This window comes from Agelaius tricolor, unplaced genomic scaffold (assembly GCF_023055355.1).
Source record: "Agelaius tricolor isolate 1412-34295 unplaced genomic scaffold, bAgeTri1.0.p SCAF_20, whole genome shotgun sequence".
Classification (NCBI taxonomy): domain Eukaryota; kingdom Metazoa; phylum Chordata; class Aves; order Passeriformes; family Icteridae; genus Agelaius; species Agelaius tricolor.
Window position 1 is genome coordinate 13,960,543 of NW_027269280.1, and position 20,085 is coordinate 13,980,627.

Genomic DNA, 20,085 nt, shown 5'->3' on the forward strand with positions numbered 1-20,085 from the left:
AGCCCTGGGGAGCCCATGAGGGGCTGCAGAGCCTCAGACTCACACACATCTGGATGGAAACAGGTGTCTACAGAGTCATTCTTGGTGACTCTGAGATGCAGGGGTAGATCTGCTGGTGGAGCAGCTCTAGTTCAGCCTGCGGGCAGCACTGTGCAGTCACAGAACAGCAAAAACATCAGCTGAGGCTGGGGCAGCTTTCATGTCTCTCTGGTCTCACATCCTGCTCAGTCAGGGCCACCCAGAGCTGAGGTCTCAGGACCATGTCCTGGAATATCTCCAAGGATGGTGAGCACCACTTCCATCCATAGGCAACCTGGACCAGGTTGACCTTCATAGGGAAGAAGTTTCTGACATGCAGAGGAACCCTCCTGCATTCTGCTTTGTGCCTATGATGTCTAGTCCTGTCACTGGGCACCACTGGGAAGAGTCAGGTTCTGTCCTCTCTGCACTTCCCATTTGGTATATATACATGTGGATGAGATTCCTCTGAGCTTTTTCTGCTCTGAGATAGACGGTCCCAGTTCTGCCAGTCTTCCCTGATATGAAAGATGCTCCAATCCTTTCTTCCTCCTTGTGGCTCTTCACTCTATTCCTTATGTCCATGTCCTGTGTTAAGGAGCCCAGCACTGGACACGGGATTCCAGTGGTGTGTAGAAGCCAACAATGTACAAATGAAGAGGTGGGGTGGTGTCATCCAGGTGTTTTTACAAACCTTTGTTATGTGTGGCCACCTAAGCCCAGCCCCTGTCACCCACTTCATCCTCCAGAAAGGTGTCAGAGCTGCAGGTCCAGGACTTCAAGTGACTTGGATGACAATCCCTGGAGCTGGTTGGCCAGCCTGAGGCAGAGTTTTCTTCATGGTGCCCTGGGACAGTGGCAGGACACAGGGACTCCAGAGCTGAAAGTGATGACTCGCTAAACCCCCATTTTGGTTTTAGCCACCAACTGACCATATAGATTCCCCCAGAGCACTCTGTAGTGTAGATGTAAGCACTGATGGCATGTTGGATCTCCTGCTAACACTGACCTCGTGCCCCATGTCCTGCAGATCGCTGAGACCAGCCAGCCTGGGCTGTTCCGGCTATGGGCGGTGATAGGGAGCGACCTGCACTGCATCAAGCTGAGCATCCCCCGTGTCTTCTATGTCAACCAGCGTGTCCCAAAGCCTGAGGAGGGAACAGCCTACAGGAAGGTGAGGACCTGCCCCTTCTGGAAGGGGAAACAGCTGCTTGCCCTGAGGTAAGGCACTTCACCTCCCCTGTAAGCAGGAGTTACAAGCATCTGCCATGCAACACCTCCTGCCCCATGGATATCCCTCATCCAGGCCCTAGTCCCTCTGCTAATCCCAGTCTGCCTGGAAATCAAGTTCTCTGTTAAAGGAATTTGTAATGTGCATGAGCATAACCCACTGATTTCCTTAGGAGAGGGCACCAGGAGCTGGCCTGGCTCAGAGCCTGGCTCCTGCAGTGGTGCCATGTGGTGGGATGTGTCCCAATTATCCTGTCCCTTACCTTGGCAGGTAAACAGAATCCTGCCCCGCTCCAACTTAGTTTACAACTTGTACGAATACTCTGTTCCTGAAGACATGTACCAAGAGCACATCAACGAAATCAATGCAGACCTCTCTGCTCCGGACATCGAGGGAGTGTATGAGACACAGGTAACTCCTTCAGGTGCTCATCTTTAAGGGTTGCTGAGCAGTAGCTTGTTAGTCTGAGTTCCAGTGGTGAGACACCAAAAATCCAAGACCCTGGACATTGTCCAGGAAACTGGTAATTATGCTCATATGGACAGAAGTGCTGGGTATCAGTACATGGATTACAGTATGTTGAGAAAGGGACTTCAGTTTATTTGGAGTTAGAAAACTTTGGGGAAAGAAATTGAGAGCTTCCTCTAAATGAATCCTGACCCAGCCTGCTGATATTGTAACCAGGAAAGAGAAAGGGCATTTGGAGTAAAGCTGGGGAAAAACCAACATATGTAAAGTGATACATAGGTCTGAGTGCCATGTCCTCTAAAACAAGGTTGTAAAAGCTTTAGATAAAAGAACAGCATATAACTTGAAAGTTTGGGAAGAGCAAGAACAACCTAAATGAAATTCTGTAGAAAGCAATGAGGCTAAAATTCAATTTGCCAATACTGAGAATGAAGGTGGGAACCTGGGATGCTTGCTTCCAGTGAGGATACTGGTTTGTCCAGCAGATCAAAACCTGATGACAGGAATTTAACGAAGAAGGTATTGTAGTGAAAAGACCTGGCCTGTATGGAAGTGGCAGAATAGACCACACCATTGTAAGAGTGGAGTTAAAGAAAGCACGAACACTGGTGAATTTGATACTGAAATGCACCATAGGATTGTTATGGATGAAAAGTCCTGAGTAGGACAAGCTTTGCTGTGAGCAGAGGTGCCACTGGCCATGAAATGCTTTCTGAGGTGCAGGAGGCTGCAAGGGCAAAAAGATCATCACAGAGTTGGGAGACTTGCTACTCAAGTTGCTGGTATAACGTATGAAGCATTCCAGTGGGACATAGTTGAAGAAAAATTTTTTATTCACCTTAAGTTTCTACTTTTGAAAAATTTGAAGAAAGGTCTCTCAAGGCAAGGCACAACACTTAATGATTACGTGGAGGCTGTGAAATCCTATGGTGATATAAAAGGTTGAACCATATATGCCATCATCAATTGAAAATGGTCCCCACCAAACCCTACTGAGGTTAAGTAAGCAGTACTCAAAACATACTTCAGATTACTTGTCTGAAGTGACTGGCTTGTACCCAAATTCTTTATATCTATAGACCTTTCTCTAGAAAAACCTGAGTCTTCTCCACTCTAGTAGAGTTTAATAAGTGGGAAGAGGAAAAACCAAGAAGTTTAGAGAAAATTAAATGAGCAGCTGAAGTAAAACAAAGGGCATGGAGAAGTTTTAAAGATATGAAGGGATTTAGGTAGTCATGGGGTACCAGCATTTGTCATCTCAGGGGAGGTTGAGTGATTTGGACTGTGCAGCCCAGAAGAGGCTCACGGGACCTGCTTGATGGGAAGAGTGGAGAAGAGGCTCTGCTCTGGCACCCAGGAAAGAATGGGCAACAGTGGACACAACCTAAAACATGCAAATTCAGTGTAAATGTCAGAAAAAACTTCTGCAAATATCGTTGAGCAGGTTGCCCAAGGGGATGTGGATTTCCATCCTCAGAGACGTAGTTAACCCAGCTGGACACTGACCTGGGCAAGGAAAGCTCTGTCTTGATCTTTAAACATCTGCAGTGCAGTTCTGATCATTATCCCAAAAAACGCATCAGGACTAACAGAGGGATGCAAGGGAGGGAACAGTTTGCCCTCAGGGATGAAACTTAGATGGGAATGCTTCATCTTGCTGAAGAGATGTGAGGGGCCTCTACAACTAAAACTGGCACAAGGGAAGAGTAATTAGGCAACAAATGTTTATTGCTTCTCACTAGTTTTGGACCAGGTTCCTCAGCAAGCCATTCAAGAGTCTCCAACAGCAGTGGACTTGACAGCTACGGGGTTAATAAAACAGGATGGATCTGTGGTGAATCTCCCACCATGCTCCATTATCTGGAGGTTCAAATGGAGCCCCTGCCTCAGAGTGACAGACCACAAGTTGCAGAGCAGCAAGATTGCCCAAATATTGCTCCACATGTCCTCCAAAGTACCTTGATGATAGGGTCTGGGCGTAGATAGGAAGATGTGGATTTTGAGATACCTGTTCTATACCTTTAGCAAGGCTGATAGTACCAAACTCATGCCAAGGCACCTCAGATATGTGCTACCTGTGGCTTTTAATCTGGGTTATTCTAGGTCTGCAACCCCAAGAAGAGCTTAGTAGCAGTTGTTCCATCACATCTCTCCCCATCATTCCAGGTGCCACTGCTATTCCGTGCCCTGATCCACCTGGGCTGTGTGTGCATGGTCAGCAGGCAGCTCGTCCGGCACCTGGCAGGGCGAGAGGCTGAAACCTTCAACATTGAGCACCTGGAGATGCGCTCACTGGCTCAGTTCACTTACCTGGAGCCAGGTGAGGCATCCTGGGAGAGGGGCTCCTGGGGCACCTGGCACCCATGGGTACCACTGATGCTCTGTGCTCTATGTCCCCAGGAAGCATTCGCCACATCTACCTGTACCACAGCTCCCAGGGCAGCAAGGCAGTCCTGGGCCTCTTCATCCCCTCCCAACGCAAGGCTGCTGTCTTTGTGCTGGACAAGGTAAGGAGGGCTGTGGAGAGTGGAAAATTAGGGGTGCTGATGGCTGGACATGCCCTGGCCATGTGCCCTGATAGCCCTCATGTCCTGAACTGATCCCCACAGCAGGGAAGGGAGAGATTCTGCCCCTCTGCCTTGCTCAGGTGAGACCCCACGTGCAGAGCTGCCTCCAGCCTGGGGTTTGCAACATAGGAATGATGTGGAGCTGCTGAAGTAAGTTCAGAGGAGGCCACAGAGATGCTCTGATGAAGGCTGGAGCACTTCTGCTTTGTAGACAGGCTGGGAGAGCTGGAGGTGTTGAACCAGGAGAAGAGAAGGCTCCAGGGAGACCTTAGAGCCCCTTCCAGTGCCTAAAGAGAGCTGGAAAGGAACTTTGGACAAGGGATGGAGTGACAGAACAAGGGGGAATGGCTTCCCACTACCAGAGAGCAAGGTTAGGTGGAATATTGGGAGGAAATTGTTTCCTGTGAGTGTGGTGAGGCCCCGGCACAGATTTGCCAGCAAAGCTGTGGCTGCCCTATCCCCAGAAGTGTTTTCTAGGCCAGGTTGGATGGGGCCTGGAGCAACCTGGTCTAGTTGACCTCAGGTTGCACTAGGGGAGGTTTAGGATGAATGTTAGGAAAAACTTCACCAAAAGAGTTGTCAAGCCGTGGCATGGCTGCCCAGGACAGTGGTGGAGTCACCATCCCTGGAGGGATTTAAAAGATGTGAGGGTGTGGCACTTGGAGACATGGTTTAGTGGTGGCCTTTGGCAGTGCTCGGTGAACAGCTGGACTTGATCATAAAGGTATTTTCCAACCGAAACAATTCTGAGATTATGTATTATCTGTGGCAGGGGGTTGGACTAGACAACATTTAAAGGTCCCTTCCACCCCAGACCTGGTAGGGCCAGGCAGCAGGTTTCTCCATACATCACACATCCCTGCCAAGTTTTGGCAGGGCCCCGGCACTGCACATCCCAGGGTTGCTCTCCCCCTGCTCTGACCTGGTCCCTCTTCCACCCAGGTACGCAGCAACCAGATGCCAAACCTCTCCACCTTGTTCTCAGTGGAGCGCGCAGCTCTGCTGGAAAAGGTGGGCAAGGAGCTGTTGCCCCCAGACAAACACACCTTTGAGGTGCGTGCTGAGACCGACCCCAAGGCCATCTACAGAGGTGTCCAGCGGCTGCTCTCGGGCTACAAGGTGAGATGAAGGTGTGGGGAAGGTTTCAGTGGGACCGTTTGGGCTAAGGGAAGGGCGCTGTGGAAGGCATTGGTACAGCAGTTCCAAGAACACCTGCTTGTAACTGCTGGACCCAAGGTCATGAAGTGGGTGCTTGTTTTGCTTGTGTGGGGCTTATCTGGGGCAGTGTCAGCAGCAAGGCCACCTTGGGATCTAGCTCCATCCCTGCAATCAGCTGGAGAGCTGGTGTTGTTGAAGGTGGGTGCATGCTTCAGGAATGCTGGGGTGTGCTGTCTCAGAACCTTGGGGACCTGCTGTGGGGATGGGGCACCTGACACCACCAGCTTCCTGTTGAGCAGGTGAGAGGTGCACCAGGACATGTCTCTTTCTTCTTGGTGCAGGATGAGCGCCGGGGCCCCACATTGGTGGCTGTGCAGTCCAACTGGGACCTGAAGCAGCTGGCAAGTGGAATCCCCATCATGGAGGAGTTCCCCTTGGTCCCCATCCGGCTGGTGGATGACATCAGCTACTCTGTCCTGGACTGGCAGCGCCATGCCGCCCGCCGCATGATTCGCCACTACCTCAACCTGGACACCTGCCTTTCCCAGGCTTTTGAGATGAGCAGGTACCCAGGGTGGCCATGTTCCCATGAGGCTGCCATGCCCTCAGTGGGACCACAGGAGTTTCCTCACCCCTTGAGGGGATGGTCAGGGTCTCTGTTTTCCCTGCAGCCATGCTCATGCCAATGACCACTGATGTCTCTGTGCCTCAGGTACTACCACATCCCCATTGGAAACCTCCCTGATGACATCTCCACCTTCGGCTCCGACTTGTTCTTCTCACGCCACCTTCATCGTCACAACCACCTGTTGTGGCTGTCCCCCACAGCCCGCCCTGACCTGGGGGGGAAGGAGGCCGATGACAACCGCCTGGTCATGGAGTTTGATGAGAGAGCCTCAGTTGAGATCAACCATCCTGGCTGCTACTCCACAGGTGAAGAGGGAGGAAGGTGGTAGCACTGAATGGGGCAGAGCTGGATCCTGCTCTGTGAGTCCTGCAGACGTGTGGATGCAGTCCCCAAAGAGTCTCTATGGTGACAGTTGTAACCAGCAGCTTTTGGGTTTCAGCATCTGTATGGGTAAGGAGGATGCTAAGGGCATGTCCTGGAGCAGGGAAGGCTCACCTGAAACATGTGCAGGCATCAAAATGGGGATTCTTTACCAATGACCAATGACAGCAGCACTTGACAGATCACCTGCAATGTTGTCAGCCCAAGGACAGCTCACTTGGTCATCACTGGTGATGCTGGGACAGACCTCTCAGGCAGCTTGAGTTCTTCTGAGGTCCACTGTCGCAGCCTCCAGGAAAACTGGTGGTCCCCAGAGGATCAGTAGGTCTGAGTCTTGTTGAAAGACAAGGCTCAATCAACACCTATGAAGGTCCAGTCATGCCTGTGAAAGCATCTGCCCTCTGAGTGCAGTAGCACCTCTAGATCACCCTGTACCTGTGAAAAGCACTTCTGGCAGAGCAGGAGGGTGTTCCTGGTCCTTTCCCTGCCTCCCTGCTGACAGCTGTGTCTGCTCTTAGTGTGTCTGGAGCTGGACATCCAGAGCCTGGCTGTGAATACCGTGTTGCAGTCTCACCACGTGAATGACATGGAAGGAGGCTCCAGCATGAGCATTAGCTTCGATGTGATTCAGCAGGCATCCCTGGAGGACATGGTCACAGGGAACCAAGCTGCCAACATCCCAGCCAGCTATGATGAAACTGCCCTCTGCTCCAACACTTTCAGGTGTGGCTTGAGAAACAGCAGGAAGTAGAGAGGTGGTCTCCATCCTGGCAGGTCCCCTTAGAGTCCTACTTCACTCCCTCCTGGCTTTAGCCTTTCCCCAGCAGTAGGGCTTGTAGGGTGGTGTAAGTACAAATCCATGCCTCCAGTGCATGGCAGGCATCTTCTCCAACACATTGGAAGTTCCTCAGAGCTGCCTGGTGCCTCAGCCAGCAGATGCATGGGGATGTTGCTTTCTCCTTTGTTCATGCTCCACCAGGTTATAGAGGCATATATGTGCTGAGGGCTGAAGAAGGGAGTTCCTGTTCTAAATCATCTAGTGTGCCTATAAATAGGTCTCTGTCAGGAAGGGGGAAGTGTTGCTGGTTGCTGGTGGGGTGATGCCAGTCTCTGCTCGTTGGCAGGATTTTGAAGAGCATGGTGGTGAGCTGGGTGAAGGAGATTACGCAGTACCACAATGCCTATGCAGACAACCAGGTCATTCACTTTTACCGCTGGCTCCGCTCTCCTTCCTCCCTGCTTTATGACCCAGCACTGCACCGCACACTCCACAACATGATGAAGAAGCTTTTCCTACAGTAAGTGAGGTCTTAAGTGTGCCAGTCTGGTAGATGGGGAATGGAGAGGCATGATGTTAGTGACCAGGATGCTGGCACCCACAGTGATCCTCCAGAAAGGTGGGCAGTAGGAGGGACCTCTCACCCTCTTTGGGTGACTTCCCTTGCCCAGTGTTGCTACATGTTGACTCTAGGCTGAGGAATCAACACATGCTCTTTGGGTCACATATACCCCTCATGCATTGCTTTCCTGCCCACTGATGCCACCCTGTGCCCTGCTGCAGGCTGGTGGCTGAGTTCAAGCGCCTGGGCTCCTCTGTGGTCTACGCCAACTTCAACCGCATCATCCTCTGCACCAAGAAGCGGCACATTGAGGATGCCATCAGCTATATGGAGTATATCATCAACAGGTGAGGTGCACCTGGAGGTGGGGCTGGGGCAGGGCTCAAGACCAGGGAGGAAGATGCTGATTTTTTGTCTTCTAATGTGCCTCAAAACTGAATTTATTACTTTTTTTGGCAAAGCTATGGAAGGGACAAGGCTTCCTAGTTCTCTTGCTGTCATGCCTGGAGTAGTGATCTGTCCCTAGCTGCCTCTATGGGCAGTATTCCAAGTATACTCCTAGGATTCAATCCTGAAGAGACTTCAAGGAGAGCCTGAGATGCCCAGCAACTTGTCCCCTGGCTGGCTGTCCACATCCCAGCTGTGGTATAGGCACCTTGACACAAGAACAAAGAGCCAAGTGTCCTTGGGCATGACTTCCCCTGGGATCCCTAGCAGGTGCCCAGTGGGAAAGGGGACACTCCTCTATCCTGGCCAGCACCACCTCCCCACAGTGTCCCATGGAGAAGAAATTATGCTGACACAGGAACTGACTGCAGTTTCCTCCCTCCAGCATCCACTCCAAGGAGATCTTCCACTCTCTGACCATCTCGTTCTCCCGGTGCTGGGAGTTCCTGCTCTGGATGGACCCAGCAAATTATGGAGGTATCAAGGGAAAAGTGGATTCTCGCATCCACTATGGGGAGGTAAGAGATGGAAAGCACCCTGTCCCTTGGGAGCAGAGTAGGGAGGTGTTGGCTGGGCATGAGAGACTGCTATGCATGTGACCCCCAGAAGGACACCAGGAAGACATTGGAGGAGGAGGAGGAGAGTGAGGAAGAGGAGGAGGAGGAGGAGGTGGCAAGGGAAGAAGAGGAGGAGAAAGGGGAGCCAGATGTGGAGGAGCTGCTGGAGAATAACTGGAACATTGCGCAGTTCCTGCCCCAGGCCGGCTCCTGCCAGAGCTACTTCTTGATGATCATATCAGGTGAGCAGTATGGGGACATGATGAGGTCATTGTGCCCCTCCGGTGCCAATTCTGGATAGGAGCCAGAGCCTTGCCTATGTCTTCCCAGCCTACATCGTGGCTGTGTACCACAGCATGAAGGAAGAACTGCGGCGTAACACTCCTGGGAGCACCCCCGTCAAGAGGAGGAGCACCAGCCAGGTGTCCCAGGAGGCTCTGGGGGAGCTGAGGGCCATGCCTGGTGAGTGCCAAGCCCCAGGGCAGCCCTGCTGCAGGTAGAGACCCACCTTGCTTGCTCTACGTGCCACCAATCAGTTCAAACACTCTCTGCTTTACCCCTCTAGGCATGATAACCTTTTCACAAGATTACGTGGCCAATGAGCTCACCCAAAGCTTCTTCACCATTACCCAGAAGATCCAGAAGAAGATGGCTGGTTCCCAAAATGCCACAGAGCCCTCAGATATGTTCCCAGTCCTGCCTGGCTCCTACCTGCCACTCAACAACCCAGCTCTAGAGTTCATCAAATATGTCTGCAAGGTCAGTAGGGGTGGGCCAGGCTCCTTGGCTGAAGGATTGGGGTCTGAACTGAAATTCTGTCCTTGTCCATTGCTGCAGCTTCTCCCAGGATGGATCTTTTTACTGGGTCCAGAATCTATATGAGGGTCACAAGGATCTGAGCTATCCTTAGAACAGTTTCTGCTGCTAGGCTCATCTGGCTTTTATCCTTGCAGGTCCTCTCCCTGGATGCCAACATAACCAACCAGGTGAACAAACTACGCCGGGACCTGCTGCGCCTCATCGAGGTGGGCGAGTTCTCAGAAGCAGCCCAGTTTCAGGACCCTTGCCGCTCCTATATGCTTCCTGAAGTCATCTGCAGGAACTGCAACTTCTGCAGGGATTTGGACCTGTGCAAGGACCCTGCCCTTTCCCAGGTGCAGCCTCCCTCCTAGGGACAATAGAGGCCCCAGTACAGCAATGCTAGAGGCCAGCCAATCATCTTACCCACTTTATCTCCGCTTTGTTTTGCAGCTCTGCCTGCTGTCCATGATCATCCTCTCCTAAAGCAAATTTTCTGTTCATCTTTTCTAGCTGCATGTGATGGATCTGAGCATGCTTGGGCTTTGGCTTATGTTCTGTCCTCTCCAGAAACAAGTTCCACTATCCCAGTGCATGGAACTTGCAGTGCTTACGCCCCTCTTTTTGCCCCTAGGACAGGTCGGTGCTGCCCGGCTGGCTCTGCCCCAGCTGCCATGTGCAGTATGATACTGATGCCATTGAGATGGCGCTGGTGGAAGCCCTGCAGAAGAAACTGATGGCCTTTGTGCTGCAGGACCTGGTAAGCACAGGGATCTCCCACTCTGCCCATTTCCCTGGTTGTCTGTGCCTGGACACATTAACTTTGCCACTGGCAGAAGAGCTTGGCCTCATCTCTTGACCCACCTGAACCTCCTTGGCCTCCAGGTGTGCAGAAAGTGTCACGGTGTGAAGGAGACACACATGCCTGTGTACTGCAGCTGTGCTGGAGACTTCGCCCTCACCATCTCCTCCCAGGTACTTCAACACCTGCCCAGCCCAGCCCCAGCCCAGCAGCTCAGTGAGGGGCCCTAAGGTGCCCTGTGCCTCCTCTGCCTCTGCTCTAACTGCACATCCCGTGGCACCTGCTGAGCTGCTCTCTGGCCAGCCCTGCCCAGCCATTCTGTCAGAGCCTCTGGCTGCCCAGGATGCTGGGTAGCCTCCTTCCCTCCCTGTTCTTCTCTCCCCAGGTCTTCATGGACCATGTCAGTGTCTTCCAGAACATTGCCCGACATTATGGCATGGCCTACTTGCTGGAAACCATTGAGTGGCTGCTGCACACCAACCTCCAGCTCCAGCAGTGAGGGCTGGGCTGCTCTTCCTGCCTACTCCATGCTCTCACATCCATGGAGAGTGGTACTGGACCCTCTTAGCCATGGGCCAGACCACAGAGACACTGCACAGCCCTCCTGCAGGGAGGGAAGAGGAGGAGAGCCATGCTTGGCACCGGGTTGTCTTTGCCTGGAGCTGCCTGGTGGGGGATTTGGGAGTTTCCAGTGGCTAGACTGGGTTCCACAGGTCTGTGCTGGCCCCAGGTGTAGTTTTAATTTTCAATTTCTGTAAATAAATGGGTGGTAGAAGGCAGGTGTCATTTTTAGGGAGGGAGGAATCAGGGGCTGTGAGTGCCAGTGGCTGTGGCACCACCCATAGCCTGGGTCATATTGGTGGCTGTGGCACCACTGGCTTCACCCCATCCTCAGCCCAGCCCTTGCCAGCATGAGGCAGGCAGTGCCCACAGGTGCTGCCCACACCTGCCAGCAGGTCCTGCCTCTGGGCAGCTGGCTGCGGTGCGGTGACTTCCCTGTGCTAATGCGTTTGGGCATGCTTGGCCCAAGCACTTGTCAGCTCTCATTAAGGTACTAATGGGTCTGTCCAGTGAGGTGGGGGACCTGAGACCCTATACACATCCCTGCAGGACCAGCAGCCCATGGCTGGAGGCTGTACATCCCTGCCATGGCAGTGCAGGCTGGAGGATGGAGACACAGCCATCAGCTCTGACGCCCATGTCCCTCCATTTCACTGCAGTGAGTCGCCCTAGGCAAGGTTTATTGACAGCCTGTACAGTAAAGGCAGGGCAACCCTGATGACTGGGGAGAAAGTGATGCATCTGACTCCATTGATACCAGAAGGCTAATTAATCACTTTATATTATACTATGTTATTCTGTATTACAATAATCTAAACTGAATCTGCACAAAACACTCAACTGCCCAGAATCTTGTGACTATCAGCTGACAGTCCCAAAACACAAACGGATTCAAGTGGTCAGTGAATCAAAACACTCACACCAGAATCCAATTACCAATTCTCTTCAAGTAAACAACTTTCCACAATGCATTCCACTTGTGAACAGCAAGAGGCACAGCAATTGAGATAAGAATTGTTTTTTCTCTCTATGAGGTTCAGAGAATGTGAATCCCAGAAAATATCCTTGGGAAGTTGTGCCTTGCTTTTCTCTGTGAAGAGAAATGCGGCTACAAGCTTGGGGTTGGCAGTGGTGGCAGGTGGGCTGTAGGATATGCCCCACTCTTCCATGTGTGCTGCTCCTCATGGAGGCAGCAGGTCCCTCAGAACTGGGAGCTACTGATGGTTTCAGGCAGAGCGTGCATTATCCACCCTGCCACCATGACCTTTCTGCTCTGGTGGTACCTGCAATGGCATGGCATGGCATGAGCCTGGAGCAGCCCCATAGTCATTACCACTGAGGAACCAGCTAAGGAGGAGATCAATGGGCATTGTGATGGTGGGACAGGGCCATCACCTGTAGTTGTATTCAGGGAAGCCAAAGTGCTTTCAGGGTGGAGACAGTGAGAGGAAGAGCGTGGGCTGCACTGGGTGGTCAGACAAGTTCAGTTTGCACTTATGGCTGATGATCACACCCCACACAGCAGCAGAGACCATTAGCCCTCACATACTATGGGCACAGCATCCCAAAGGGCATGAGCTCACCACAGCCATGGCATCTCAATGGGCAAAGGACCACTGCAGCCATGGGATCCTTGTGGGCATGACATCAGGAGCTTTTGGCATCTCAAAACAAGAAGATACAAATCTCTTAGCATCCAGTGAGGGCTGTGAGGATGGTGGAGGGTCTAGATGTGTGGGGCAGCTGAGGGCACTTGGTTTATTCAGACCTCACCAGGGGGGCTGCAGCTCCTCTTGAGGGGCAGGCACTGATCTCTGCTCCGTGAGCAAGGATAGAGCTCCAGAAGTGTTCGGACCACAAACACACACATGGTGGGATTGTTGGGCTGTCTGGGCAAGGCCAGAAGTAGGACTTGATGAATCTTGTGAGTTCTTTCCAACTCAGGATATTCCATGCTTCTATGAAAAGAGGTGGCTGGGTGCCGAGGAATAGCTCTGGAGTCCTTGGAGGATCACAAAAAGGGGGAAGAGTTCTGGGCTGGGCAGACCTGGAGCAACACTGTGGTTTCACTGGGACCGGTTCTCACTCCTGATGCGAGGCAGGCAGGGGGATGCTCTGCGGGACACTCTGCTCCTCTGTCCCCTCCCGTCATCCGGCTCACACTGGAGGCCGTCCCGGGGTGACACCACCGTGCTCCTGCTGCGCCTGATGTCTGCTTCCCCCACAGTCACTCCTTTCTGGCTCCCGGGGACCTCGGCGGGGCCGGGAGGGGCCTGAGCGGGGCCGGGGCTTGCAGGAGCTGCCCCGCCCGCAGGGGGCGCTGCACGACCGGCTGGAGCGGAGCGGCTCGGCCGGGTTTGGCTGCGTTCAGCTGGGCTGGGCTGGGCTGGCCACAAGTTCGAATAGATTTTTGCTTCTACTTATTAAAGCCCTGATGTCCTGGGTACTGCAAGGAAGCAACTGGAGATGTTTTATCTCTTCTGGAGGGAACTATCCTGGATGACCCCAAGACTCCTCCCAGTCACCTCCTGGGGCTTTTTGATCTGTGATTTCGAGACCTGATATCCCGGGTAGCAGACTCAGACTACTCCAGGGAAGCTGCCTGTGATGTTTTGCTCTTTGGTAGAAGCTCTCTGTTCAAGGATCCAGCTGAGACTCCTCCCAAGCATCTCATAGAGTCTTTTCATTAATTACCGATAAATCCTGACATCCTGAGTAGTAGTCCAAGACTCCTACAAGTAAGCAACCTGAGATGATTTTTCTCTTTTTGAACAAAAGTGCATCTGCTGGAATCTCCCTGCAGCTTCTCCCAGGCATCTCCCAGTCTTTTCATCTCTAGGCATTTGATATCCCAGGCAGCAGCCCCAGACTCCTCCAGGGAAGCTGCCCAAGATGATTTTTCTCTTTGTGGAAATTGCATCTTCTAGGTTCTGCATTAGGCACCTGCTATGCATCTTCTGGAGTCTTTCTGTCTTTTATTTCAGCGCCTGAAATCCTGTGAAAAACGCCAATCACTTGTTAAAAAAATTCAAAAGTTTAATAGTAATAAAATGGCTATAAAAATAGTAATACAAATTAGAATAATAAGAATTTTGAATCAGAGCTAGGACAATAAAGGACAATAAAAGCAAAGAATACAAACGTTCGGATGCTTTCCTTAAAAAAAGTATGGCTCGCTAACAAAGGATTAACTCTTAAAAGCAATAGCCTTTTGCATATTCTTATATCTCAAACATGATGCAGAAATTCTTTTCAAACAAAGGGTGTTCTCTGGTTATTGTCAAATTGTCCTCCTTAATCCTGTTGGCACCTCAAAGATGAAAAGGAGGTGGAAGAAAGTTTGTCTTTTCTGATAACAAGGCAATATTTCTTTTCTTAGAGCTTGTTGCTGTTATCTCTGTGCGAAGAATTTCTTGATTATCTCATCTCTTTCTTGAGCTAGTTAAAGAGTATCTTACATAGCATAGTTCCTGTTTTAACATTGTGTTATAACCTAAAACTATCTTTAACACACTACATAAGAGAATTAGTACACCATAACTTTCTAACTTAACACATATAATATTCATTTCAATATTTGCGAAAAGCCAAGCATTTTTCACAATCCCAAATAGCAGCCCCAGATTTCTCCAGGGAAGGGATCCAAGATGATTCTTTTCTGTTCATGGGACCTACATCCTCAAGGACCCACCCCAGACTCCTCCCAGGCATCTCCTGAAGGCTTTACACAGCTGCTTTAGTCTCTCCTCAGAATCCAGGAGCAGCTCAAGGCTCCTCCAAGAAAAGCAACCTGGGGTAACCGTTTCTCATTTGGAATTAACTCTTTTCTGGGATCCACCTGAGATTTGCCCCACTTCTTCCAGTGCCCTGTGGTCATGGGTAGCAGCCCCAGACTCCTCCCAGGGAGACCTCCAAGATGATCTTTCTCTTCTGGAGGACTCTGCATCTGACAGATGCAAAATACAGCACCATGGATCATTGCAGCACTGTGGATTGTGCACAGTCCTCTGGTCAAAGGCCCCAGAAATTGGTCTGGGAGCACTTCAAGGATCTTGGATAGCTTATGACTTCTTCTAAGACATAAAAGCCTCCTCTCCCATCAGAAGGGATGAAAACCCTCAGGCTATGGTGTGAATGTCCTGCTATTTTTCCAGGGTTGGGGGAGTTTTACTGGCCTGAGCCAGTGATGGCTCAGGAGCACATTGGCATGATAAAAAGCAGTATCCCACCTCACTTCCCTGGCTCAAATCCCAGCCTGCATCCCTCTCCCCCTGGACTGTTCCCTTGTCAGCAAAGTGCTCAGGAGGATCTATCTGCTTCACAGCCTTCCCAGCCACTAAAGGAAGGAGTTCACTAGATCCTCCTTTTCATCCTTTTTGTAGAAGGATGAAAATGGGATTCAGACATCCCATTTGCCAGCCCCCTGGTGAGCCAGGACTGTTGATAGATGATAAAAAAGACCACTTACTTAAAGGACAAGATGCTTTCTTAAAGTTAAAAAAATACCTGTGCCAGTTAAAATATATTTTTCTTTAGATTTAATTAAATATTTTTACTTTATCCCCTAAAATTATTTTCCACAATGGATGCACCACTTACAAGTGTTGCCCATAATTCTGTAAAGGCATTTTCCAGACTGAGAAATCCAAATATCTGGTGTGCATGTTGTGGCTTCAGCCAGCACAGTCCTCCTCCTCTGCTGCCCTCACAATGACACCATCACACAGCCACTACCTGCAGGTCTCTCTTAATGATTCATCAGTCACTTTTCCTCTTTTCCTACCTGTCTAATTGCTGGCCAGATTTCCTCTACTGATTCTTATCTGTAATTCAACTCATCTGCCTGTCCATTCTCCCATGTTCACGTATCCCCGTTTTTGTTTGTATCTCTTGATTGCACATCCATCTGTGTCAGGCTGATTTACAGGTACTTTAGGGTTGGATGAAAACATTGAATTTTGGTGGCTTTTTTAAACATGGCATAGCTTTTGGTACTTTTTGATTTCTCCTGATGCTGTGTCATGGTTTAGAAATGGTATTCTCCAAGGCAGTACTCCCACTAAAACCATGTGCCCCTCCCCTCTCCAACTGGAGGTACAAAAGGTAAAGATACCAGGTTGAGATAAAGAACAATTCACTGGAAACAGCAAGGAGATAAGAAAACGAACTGTAGCAGCAACACTGCTAATAACAAAAGGTATAAGAAATTAAATTATTAGTGGGGAAAATTCCCCACTAATAGATACAACAGATGTTTTCTCAACTGGAATCAAGCCCTTCTCAGAAGACAGTGCCTTTCCCCTGCACCCAGCAATGACATGAAGTGGTATAAAATAACATCAGGGTCCTGGACATGTCTGCTCCTTGCTACTGCAAAAATGGCCCCTGTCCTGGCCAAAACCAGGGCACCTTGCATGCAGGTGAGCTTACAGGAAAGGCACTGGACAGACCTAAACCCCTCATGGGACCTTCCCAAGCTGTATTCTGTTGTGCTCTGGCAGGGGTCAGAGACAGAGGAGATCTCACCAGATACAGTTTAGTCCTTGTTGCCTGAGCAGGAAAACAACTGGCTCCAGGCTGCCCAGAAACTACTTTGCCTCGGGGACTGTTGTGCTACCCCATGTGGGACAGTGTGATTCCCCAGCAGAGGCAGAGGTGGATCACACTCATTTGATGCAGAACAATAACAATTTAACTTCTCAGGCCTAAACTGACTAAAGAAATTAAACAGTTTCCTCTTGTGCTCATTAAAGCCATGATTCCTGGAGCCCTTCCCAGAGGACAGCCTCACCTACCATCCGGGCTCTGGCTCTATGGAGAATTTCAGGCAAGAACGAGCTCACCACAGTTTCTGGAGCTCTTGGGGGGTAAATCACACACCATGTAGAGGATGAGGTGGTGTAAGAATGTTCTAACAACATCTGCTGAGAGCTGATGGTGATAAAGCTGTTTCCGGATGCCAAGGTGTCTCTGCAGACAGGTTAGAATAGAAAATCAGAGGCACAGACTTCTGGATGATAGAATGGAGGCAGAAAGGGACAGGCCAGGGACAGGCGCCAGTCCCACCCCAAAGGGTGACTCTTTCTGCCACCTGTCGACCGGAGGGTCCCTCTGGTTAGCAGGACATGCTGGACACATGGAGGGCACTGACCCAGCACCAAAGGAGAGCAGTACTAAGGCTGTGACACATGGAAGCAGCCCTCCCTCTGGACGTGCCAGCAGCAGAAGCTCTTGGGGCTGTGAACAGGTCAGGCCTCCTTATGTGTTGCACACCAACAGCCTCCTCTCTTAGGACAGCACTCCCAGAAACTGCTGCTCTACCTGTGTTACATGCAGAGTTATAGGGATGCAGTGGGACCTAGAGACTATGACAACCCTCAGAGGGCCCCTTCACATGACTCACAGGATAAAACAGTATCTCTCAGTCCCTAAGGGTATCACCTTGCAGGTTACCAGAAGTCTGGCCCAAAGAGAAGGTTCCCACCTACTTTGTGTGAAAGCTTATCCAGACCCAGAGCAGTTCCCCACTCACCAGATCACACAGCTGGCGTGGTGCTGCTCAGCTGAAAATCTCTGACACTGGACCCTTTGATCCCTGAACCTTTCCTCACCAGAGGCTTTCCTGACAGCAAACACCTTTTCTCCAGCTTCTGTCTCCCCTATAAGTTTTCCAGAAATGGAACAGTGTTTCCAAGCCATGGAAATCACCATGTTGCTGTAAGATCAGTCAGCATCAGGTTTTGATGGCTAAATCTTCAGCCTGTCTCATGCCTGAGGTCTGTGTAACAGCCTTTCATCAAGCTGTTTCCACACTGAAATCTACCCAAAATCATGACAAAATCAACACTGAAAATCAACCCTGAAAACGAATCTTTTCAAGCTTTGGTGACTGCCTAGAAACAAACACTTGAACAAATAAGCCAAAATCTCTTTTCTTGATCACCAGGATAGTGCTTCTTTATTTGCATTGCTTGCTTCTCATAGGGTTGAAGGAGTCATCATGTACAGCTGTGGAAAGATCAGGAGAAACAGAAAGCAGAATACTTCCAAAAGCAGCACATGCTGATGTTAGCCAGATCAGCAGCCCAGCAGAAGTTCCCTGCATGTCAAGTGCAGCTTCTCAGTATACCCAGATAACAGAACAGGGAAGGATGGGGGTGGGGAATAAACAGTCTGGTCTCAGACTGGAAGAAATCCTCAAGCCATTAAGTGTTGAGGTTGGGAAGGTAAAGAACTGGGCAGGAATTGTAACACACCCAGACAAGAAGGCAAAGAACAGCAAAGCCAGTCTGTCTCAGAGATGGGAGGCAAGAACCTCTGGGAGAGGTGCCTCTACCTGAGAGGTGCCAGAAAGGAGACTCTAAACCTGAACATGACTGCCAGCCTAGGAAGAGCCCAGGAAGTGTGGTAGTGATGGAAAGCCTGGCATTCCTCACCTTGGGTGTCATCACAGGGGATCTGGAAGCCTCACAGACAAGGCAAATGCTGGCATCATGGGGTCTGGCTGTTGGACAATTTCCTTGGAGACGCCCTCCCTGAGACTAGGGAGCAAGACAGAAAGAATGTGCACGAGGGAAACTCACTCTCCTTCAGTTCAGTTTTAGAGCAAAGCTGCCTTCTCTTCTAAAAGGCCTTCTATTAAACTCTGTAATCTTGTTGCAATTTTGCAACCTTATTTTCTAAAACTTCATCAAATCTAAGAGATTTGTATTGATTTCTGTTCCAAGTCCCTGGCAGAAATGAGAGCTCCTGAAAGTGAAGACAACCCTTTTCACCATTCTGGAGACCCCTTGGACAAACACAGATGCTATTCAGACAAAAAAAAAAAAGCACTGGGGGAGTGAGGTGGAAAACTTCTTTATCCCCACAAGCAGCACAAACACAACCCCTGATTTCAGAACACCGTAATTGTAGAAGAATGTAATTCTCAGCAAACAGTGACTCCAGGGGTTCAGGCAAAGAAATTAAATAACACTGCCTCATCCACTTGTGCACTTGTGTTGGCCTGGATGAAGTTTACAGCACAGTCCCAGACCTTCCAGTCAATAGCTTAAAAACAGACCAATAGATTGCAGTTTAAAAAGCAGGGAGAGGAGAGGAATTGAGGGGTCAGTGTGTGCAGATGTAAAGAATGGGCATACAAACTGATGGATGATAGGAGAAATTTTGCAGCCATGAAAAGAACTGTCTTTTTTTGGCAAAGCTTTTACAACCTGCACTAAAAATTGAACTGATTAAATATATATATTTTTTTTTCTGATTTCTGGGTTTTTTCCTGTTTTCTCCCTTGGGGCTTATCTTCAAAACCTTAAATGAAATCCCTTTCAACTTTAGGCCATCTTAAGGAAAGGCTGGGGGAGAACAGTCATTGTTAAATACAGAGAATTTTTTCTCTCTTAATTTCTTTACCCTGGTATGTTAGAGAGCAGATGTTGAACTTGCTCAGGTTCTGCCCAGCCCATTACAGACATCAAGAGCTGATTTATCTCCATCACAAGTTTCTCCATCTGAGACAGTTCGTGATGTCTCTTCATAGTTGGTGAGCAGAGATCCAGGCTGAGACATGATTCATTAGCCAGCAGCAGGAAAGCGTTTGTTGGGGAACCAGCTGCAGCCTGGAAGTGCCCATTTCTCTCCCTTGACTATGACCAGCTCGGATGAAGAAGGCATCCCTGTCCCATCTCATATGAAAGTGCCAAAGCCATGATAGGCTGGAGCAGGTATCAGCCTCTGTGACATTTATTCTCTGAATGTAAGCTGGCCCTGTTCCCCTTGAGACCAAGGGAGAGTGAGTCAGGTTTCTCCACAGTTGCCTCTGCTTCCTACATGCCTAGCCACTGCAGTCTAGGGTTTGCTGTTTCAGGCTGGATGTGCAACAGAACTCAACCCAAGTGAAGGAGTTTATCCTGCTTGGATTCTCTGATTCTCAACACCTGCAAGTATTCCTGTTTGTCTTCTTCCTCTCTATGTATGTCCTGAGTCATGGGCAACCTCTGCATTACTGTGCTTGTGAGTACGTAGCATCAACTCCACCACCCTATGTAGTATTGTCTTGGTTTGAAAAGCCAGGTGTCCACTTAAGGAAAGTAGGAGCCTCCCTTGAAATGGAAAATGTAAACCCCTGCCTCC

The 20,085-nt window shown here is 50.1% G+C and overlaps 1 protein-coding gene across 1 annotated transcript in view; it reads left to right on the forward strand.

Moving 5' to 3' along the window:
• POLE (DNA polymerase epsilon, catalytic subunit) overlaps nucleotides 1-12,181 on the forward strand; it is a 34,663-nt gene extending 22,482 nt beyond the window's left edge. Inside the window, exons 31-48 of the mRNA XM_071445832.1 lie at nucleotides 1,049-1,192; nucleotides 1,520-1,660; nucleotides 3,884-4,037; nucleotides 4,118-4,224; nucleotides 5,227-5,403; nucleotides 5,784-6,007; nucleotides 6,155-6,375; nucleotides 6,970-7,174; nucleotides 7,576-7,749; nucleotides 8,013-8,138; nucleotides 8,624-8,756; nucleotides 8,845-9,037; nucleotides 9,126-9,257; nucleotides 9,361-9,554; nucleotides 9,749-9,949; nucleotides 10,228-10,353; nucleotides 10,479-10,568; nucleotides 10,781-12,181. Coding sequence (XP_071301933.1) covers nucleotides 1,049-1,192; nucleotides 1,520-1,660; nucleotides 3,884-4,037; nucleotides 4,118-4,224; nucleotides 5,227-5,403; nucleotides 5,784-6,007; nucleotides 6,155-6,375; nucleotides 6,970-7,174; nucleotides 7,576-7,749; nucleotides 8,013-8,138; nucleotides 8,624-8,756; nucleotides 8,845-9,037; nucleotides 9,126-9,257; nucleotides 9,361-9,554; nucleotides 9,749-9,949; nucleotides 10,228-10,353; nucleotides 10,479-10,568; nucleotides 10,781-10,894 — 2,856 coding nt within the window. The 3' untranslated portion in view covers nucleotides 10,895-12,181. The remainder of the gene's footprint in view (nucleotides 1-1,048; nucleotides 1,193-1,519; nucleotides 1,661-3,883; nucleotides 4,038-4,117; nucleotides 4,225-5,226; nucleotides 5,404-5,783; nucleotides 6,008-6,154; nucleotides 6,376-6,969; nucleotides 7,175-7,575; nucleotides 7,750-8,012; nucleotides 8,139-8,623; nucleotides 8,757-8,844; nucleotides 9,038-9,125; nucleotides 9,258-9,360; nucleotides 9,555-9,748; nucleotides 9,950-10,227; nucleotides 10,354-10,478; nucleotides 10,569-10,780) is intronic.
• Nucleotides 12,182-20,085: the final 7,904 nt, after the last annotated feature.